The sequence below is a fragment of the Thamnophis elegans genome, chromosome 2 (genome assembly GCF_009769535.1).
Source record: "Thamnophis elegans isolate rThaEle1 chromosome 2, rThaEle1.pri, whole genome shotgun sequence".
Lineage (NCBI taxonomy): Eukaryota > Metazoa > Chordata > Lepidosauria > Squamata > Colubridae > Thamnophis > Thamnophis elegans.
This window is the reverse complement of record NC_045542.1, coordinates 72,612,110-72,618,416: the sequence shown is the minus strand read 5'-3', so window position 1 is coordinate 72,618,416 and position 6,307 is coordinate 72,612,110. Positions and strand designations below refer to the sequence as shown.

General features: G+C 41.1%; 1 protein-coding gene across 1 annotated transcript in view; it reads left to right on the top strand.

Moving 5' to 3' along the window:
• The first annotated feature begins 269 nt into the window (after positions 1-269).
• The window catches only part of LOC116504856 (rho GTPase-activating protein 7-like), a 103,696-nt gene continuing 97,658 nt past the window's right edge, over positions 270-6,307 (top strand). The window contains exon 1 of the mRNA XM_032212075.1: positions 270-514. Within this exon, the coding sequence (XP_032067966.1) occupies positions 400-514 (115 nt within the window). The 5' untranslated portion in view covers positions 270-399. The remainder of the gene's footprint in view (positions 515-6,307) is intronic.

Below are 6,307 nucleotides of genomic sequence, written 5' to 3'. Positions count from 1 at the left end.
TGTTATTGTGTGGTTGCCTAATGCTTTTTATTTGCACAGCAGAGCAATGAACATGTTTATAAAATGTGGCAGCTGAGATGCAAAGCTGTGCTCAGAGTTGAAGAAGGAGGAGAGGGGGGGAGAGAGACTTTATTGGGTTGCTATTTCCTTTTCAGCCTGACCCCAGATTGTTTGGAAGGAGTTTCCTCCTCCTCCTGATTCTCTCCCACCCTCACTCCCCCCCCCCTCCAGGCTCTGAGGGGTGTTAACAAATTACATGCAGACTTTCTTCCACAGCAACTTTTTCTTCTGTCTGATCTAAAAGGAGAAAGCTGACAGGACAGCACCGGCAATGATGGCAAACCTTTGCTTATTTGGATCTTAATGGCTGGCGGTGTCCCTGTGGATTGAAGAGGGAGGATGGCATATCCAGAGAAGTCTCACTTGAGGAGATCCTTCAGTGAGCACATCAGGGTCTCCACCAACAAAGCCTGGGATATCTTTTGGAAGAGTGCACGAGAAAAGCGTTTATCAGGTTAGTTGCCTGAGAGCCCTTATACTGATGAAGCTCCAATGCAAGGCAAATCCTGCTTTGCTTAACAAATCCCATTTTGCACGCATCGTGGAGCCAAAATATGATTGGGGTTTTTTTTGGGGGGGAAGCTTGTATTCCCACATGACACCTAGGTGTTGCAGATTGTTTGGTCTCAAAATACCTGCTGAGTATCAAAAGCTGCTGGACATGGTCTCTTTTATTATTAACATTGACCCAAAGCAAGCTTCATGTGCTGAAATGTGTCAAGTTAAATATGCAGTACAGGAAAAGGATGGCATATGGGATCTGTGTGGAGCAGGGTTGCAAAATTCCCCACTAGTTATGTTCCTTCAATGCCACTTTGCAAATCTGGCAACCGTAAATAGCTACTATGTAAAGCCCATGAGTGAAGTTAAAACATTTTGAATGATTTTTTAAAAAAAAATATACATATTTGCATTGATATATAATATTGTAGGTTTCTAGCATCAATCTAAATACATATGGAAAAAAACGGACAAATCCTAACTGATGGTGTGATTGTAGAAGATGGTTGTGTTGATACTCTGACACTCAGTGGGGAAATCTGGTACTACCAAGTAAATATTTGAGAAATGTATTCTAAATGAAGTACTGCTCCTAGAGAACACTGTTTCCGAGACATCTTGGCTTTTTAGTCTGAGCTTATGCAACTCTTACCAATGGGTCTATTTGGAAGGACATTCTAATCTTCCAAAGAAGAATTAAGTTTCTATGCTGGTAAAAGTATTGAGCTTTTTCTAGCTTAAATGTCAACTCTTGGTCCTTTCCAACTTTGCTGAGATGCAGGAATGTAATTTGGCAGCTTCAATGTTTATTTTCAGCTGGTTCCATTCAGTCTGAACAAGATTCTCCTTCACAGGTAAGTGAAGCAGGACTATGTGTGTGCCCATCTCTTCACATAAGAGGGTCTCTTAGGTACTTCCATTCTTGATATGACCGCTTTGCCACATTCAAGTGAACATAAAAACCTTTGAGTGGTGTAGGGTTTTCTAGCTAAGCAGGAGGTTGGACTAGAAGGTCTCCAAGGTCCCTTCCAACTCTGTTATTCTATTATTCTATAGCTGCTTATATGGACTGGTTAGTGACCAAAGTAGTATGGCTCACTCACTCATTCTTGATAGTGTATATTCATTCCTCTGGAGTTTATTTATTCATTTGTGCTCCTGGTTAGCATATTTTAAGCAGAGGTTTATATATAAGAACAGGATAAGATTTTCATGGTAATAATAAGGAGCTCAGAATGCAATTCTAAGACAAAGAAGTCAGAGATTTAAAATGGATTAAAGCAGTGGAATGTTTATTCAACCTCTGTAACGCTAAAAGTTTATTCTACTTTCCGGATCTGTTTTCTCTTTATTTGTCAAGGGAATGCCCTACGGGACTGTTCTTTTTGGGGGTAGGGCAGAACTCACAAATGGCAGGAAGAACAAGCCAGGGTCACAGAAGATACAGTAACATTGAGAAATCACTTATGTGGCCTTGAACTTTCTAGATTTGGTTGTATTCTGGGAGAAAGATGAGGGCAGGAAAGTAAAAGTGAAAGCGGTCAAATGTTCTGTGGAAGAAATATAGGCAACAATTCCTGTTGCCAGGATTCTGAAATTTGAATCCCACACTGAACACATCTATTTGCATCAATAAAAATGAAAATACCTTAAAGCTCGGTTCTTTAAAAGAAGTGAATATCTTATACAGAAAAAAAAATCAAAAAAGGTCTATAATCTAGAATTCAGGGCCTTTCCCCACTTATGGCAAAAGTATTAGTTGCAATGTCCTTTTTTTCTGCCTAGTCCCCAGGATGCCACTGTTTCATTCTCATGCAATTAGTGAGACACATTTACATTTTTAGAATGATAGCACTATTACATTTCTCTTTAAAGCCAAGAGTATCTGCCATCAGCCACAAGACATGTAAAATATGTTACACTTGGACATTCATTTTGTTGGAGATGAGGTTGAATGACCAATAATGGACTGTATCAGAAAGGTCATTTCATGCTTGGTCATTTCAGGACACAACTTTTGCCCTTGCCCTCTGATTGCACAGAAAAGATCTGTTATCATTCTGCTGTCTCCATAAAGGATTGGGTAGAGCATTATTGACTGATGGTCTTTTGGATCTGTGTAATACAATAGCAGTTTATTTTTTTAATACTGTGTTCCTATCTCTATCTGCATCTATCTCTATCCCTACCTCTACCCCTCTCTCTATCTCTCTTTCTATATCTATATCCATATCTATCCAATGATTGGAACAGAGGCAGTAGAGGGAAGATAGGGATTGGCAGCAATTTAAGGCTGGTAACTCAGCAGTGGGGAAATTGAAACATCTCAAGAATTTGAAAAGGACTCATCTGGATGGAGTGCTATTTGCCATTAGCTCGAAAAGAGATAATGAGACCTCACCCATTCTTCTGTAGAATTTGAGCAATTATTTCAAACAATAGCAAAATTTTAAAGTTTTTTTAAATTAGCTCACCAAAGCAAGAACACATGGCTGTAATTACACAGATGAATGGATCTGTCAAAACCAGTTGCACATGATATTTCCTTGCCCCATAGGAATTAAATAAGACATCAATATATAATAAAGATAGTTATTATTGCCAAACTCACTTCTTTCCATCATTTATTTCTGTTTGATTTTCGTGGATGCTACAGAACATAATGTTTTCCTCTCCCCAAGTTGTTTGGTAGGTCAGCATCTCCTTGTCTCCCACTAAGACACTATGGGAGGTTCCCAATACAATTGTGTTGAATAAAATGCATTTATAAGAAAAACTTGAGTTTCCCAAACTCCATCCCATTTGAACATGGCCAAGAGGGGAGCACAATTCTATTGGTAGTGATTTAAAACCAATGCATTTATTTAATTACTACCCAGCATAAATTAGAAAAGTGAAGGGTTATTCTTGTGGGGTGGTGATGTCGTACATTTGGAGAGACATTGTCTTCATCTTTCCACCCTTAAAACTTTCATAAAAGAAGGTATGCAGAGCTGCAAGAATATATGTGCTAGAAGGTCTGATGCAATGAAGATTGTTTTGATGCATGCCTCACAAGAGCTGACATGGCCATCTAGGGCTTAATGGAATTAGACTTTTCCAGAATCTTGTACAGTCTGGCTTCTCAACAGCAAAATACTAACATCCAGATGAATAGTATCCAACAACATGGGAAGGCTACAAATGGATTCTTGTATGTGTTGTCTTCCTAACTGCCTGACCAAAGGTAGTTTCTTCTGACTTTTTGGCTATGGTCAGCTTGTTTTCTGTCTTCCCAATGTTCTGAGGTCATCTTGACCCAAATCAATTTGTAAAACAAAAGGCTGAAAAGAGAATGCAAAAAAAGGACAAGTGCTTAAAATAAATGAATGACTCCATGCCAAGATTCCCCCCCCCCGCCCGCCTGAAATCTCAATTTCAATCAAAGTAAAAAAGAAATAATGTCCTTTACTCGGTAACTTCGTAACATTTTTCTTGTGCTCTAATTATATTATGAATTAAGTATGAAGCAATACTTAGAATAGCACAAAGGAGGGTCTCTCTCAGCTGCAATTGATTTGGAGATTGAATGAATGCTGACACATTGCCTCAAATTTCAGATGGCAATACAATTTTTTTTCAAGAAAGAGTGGGGGGGAAACCCCTCTTCTTTGATGGTAGGATGTACAGGTAATCTCTGCCATGACAGCTGCAATTAATCTGATGTGAAGTAATCAGTTTTCTTCCGCTAGTGGGGGAAATAAGAATTTTCAGATTGAAACTGAAACATTCTTTTCATGAAAGAAATGAAAGCTTCAGACATAATGAATAAGAAATGGCTAACTTCCACAAACTGGTTTTATAAATATTTTTCTTTTAAAGGAGTTTTAAGGTTCGTTCATGAAATGATGTAGCCATCATTTTATGTTCATCTCAGCTGGGAAGCAAGATGTTCTTACAGGTGTACTGCAGCTGGTATTTTTCCTGTTTTGAAAATGAAAGCCTGACTAAATACACATGGCGTTAAGGATGTATGTGAGAAATGGAGCTTAATGTGGTCACTCCTCCTTTGCAGGAAAGGCACCTTATTGAGGAGAAGAGATCAAAGGATAAACAGTGACCTCACTTCCTTTTCCTTCAACTCAGGGTGGAGGGAGGCCTTGCCAGAAAATCTCCAGGCACTTTCTCATGGCAGTTTTCTTCTTTCTAAGTGTGGGCAGAAGTGGTGGGTTCCGGGAAGTACGGCCCAGTAAGGGCATACCGGTGGCAGCTGGGAGCAGCAGCCACCATACCAGAATGGTGTTTCTGTGGGCCCACCTGCCCGCCCGCATTCCTTACCTCTTTTTGGGGGAAATGGGCCAATTGCAAACACGCACACAGCATATGGTGCCTGTGCAACCTCGCCAAGCAGCTGGGGCATTGCAGGGCAGTGGCATGCGCAGTCATAGTACGCCTGCCTGAGGTGGATATCCGGCCCTGTTGCAGTGTACCGATTGCGACGGGATCCAGAACCCACCACTGTGAGCAGGAAATTGCTCCTCCTCTTTCATTCTCTATCTCATGGCAAGAGAGCAGACTAAGGACACCGCCAGGGGTGGGTTTCAGGTGGTTCGCGGCGGTCCCCACGAACCGGTTGGTCGGCGAACCCGGAAGTAAGTAACTTCCGGGAACGCCGAAGGATCCACCCGCCCGCCCACGTTTCTTGCCCGGTTTTGACGAGTTCTGCGTTTCCACGCATGCGCAGAACGCATACAGCACCTGCGCGATCCTCCAGGAGCAGCTAGAGCATCGCACAGGTACTAGTACGCATGCGTGCACTGCGCACATGCATGAGGACGCCGCCGGCCCCGTTCCAACCGAACCATTTGGAACGGGGCGAGAAACCCACCCCTGGACACCGCTTGGTAAGAGAATATCAGCACAACTCTAACATTGTGGGAGATGAGCTGTACTAGTCTTTGCCATCACAAAATACCAGAATATCAGCACTTAAGACAAGTTTTAATGAAAGGTATCAGTGAGTTGTGGTCAGCTTGTGTCTTAAAATAAAATTTTCCAGTTGTCATTTTTCTTTTGTTCTCTCTTATAAATGGGAACTTAGGTCTGTCACCTTGGTCAACAGCAGGAGGTGCAACCTGCCCTCCTTTCCTGATGTCTACTAGCATCATTAGCCAAACTAGGTAACATCATCAGTCACTAGCATTTAGCTAATGAAACGTCTCCAGAAGCATCAAGGATTCCCCATTTCAACCCTGAGCTAAAAATATTCTCCTTTATTGATAACACAACTCTGCAATCATTTCATCTACCATGGCAAGAAAGGTATATCAAAGACTGCTGCAAAGTCAGAGGAAGTAAGGAAGTGGCTTTTTTCATTATAACCCTATGGACTACATGAACCACAACCCTCCAAAGAGGCTTCAGTACACAGAAATAGTTTCTTGCTCTTTTGTAATTCATCCTTCATTGGTACTCAAAATGGATGTTGGGAGGAGCAAAGAGAATAAGAATGTAGGGACTTTTCTCTTCTCTTCTGGTCTCCTCTCCTCTTCTGTCTTCTCCTTTGATCCCATCTCTGTCTTCTGTTTTTGCATATAATATCTGGACAGTAAAGCAGGAAGGATTAGTTTTACAAAGGAAGAACTTTTTACCAGTGTTGTCTTTTCTCCCTTATGCACATGCATCGTCTAATATGAAATCTGGAACATTTTGGCCCATTTTTTTCTATGAAGGAGAAACTTTTGATGCTGCAGAAACAGGTAGCAAG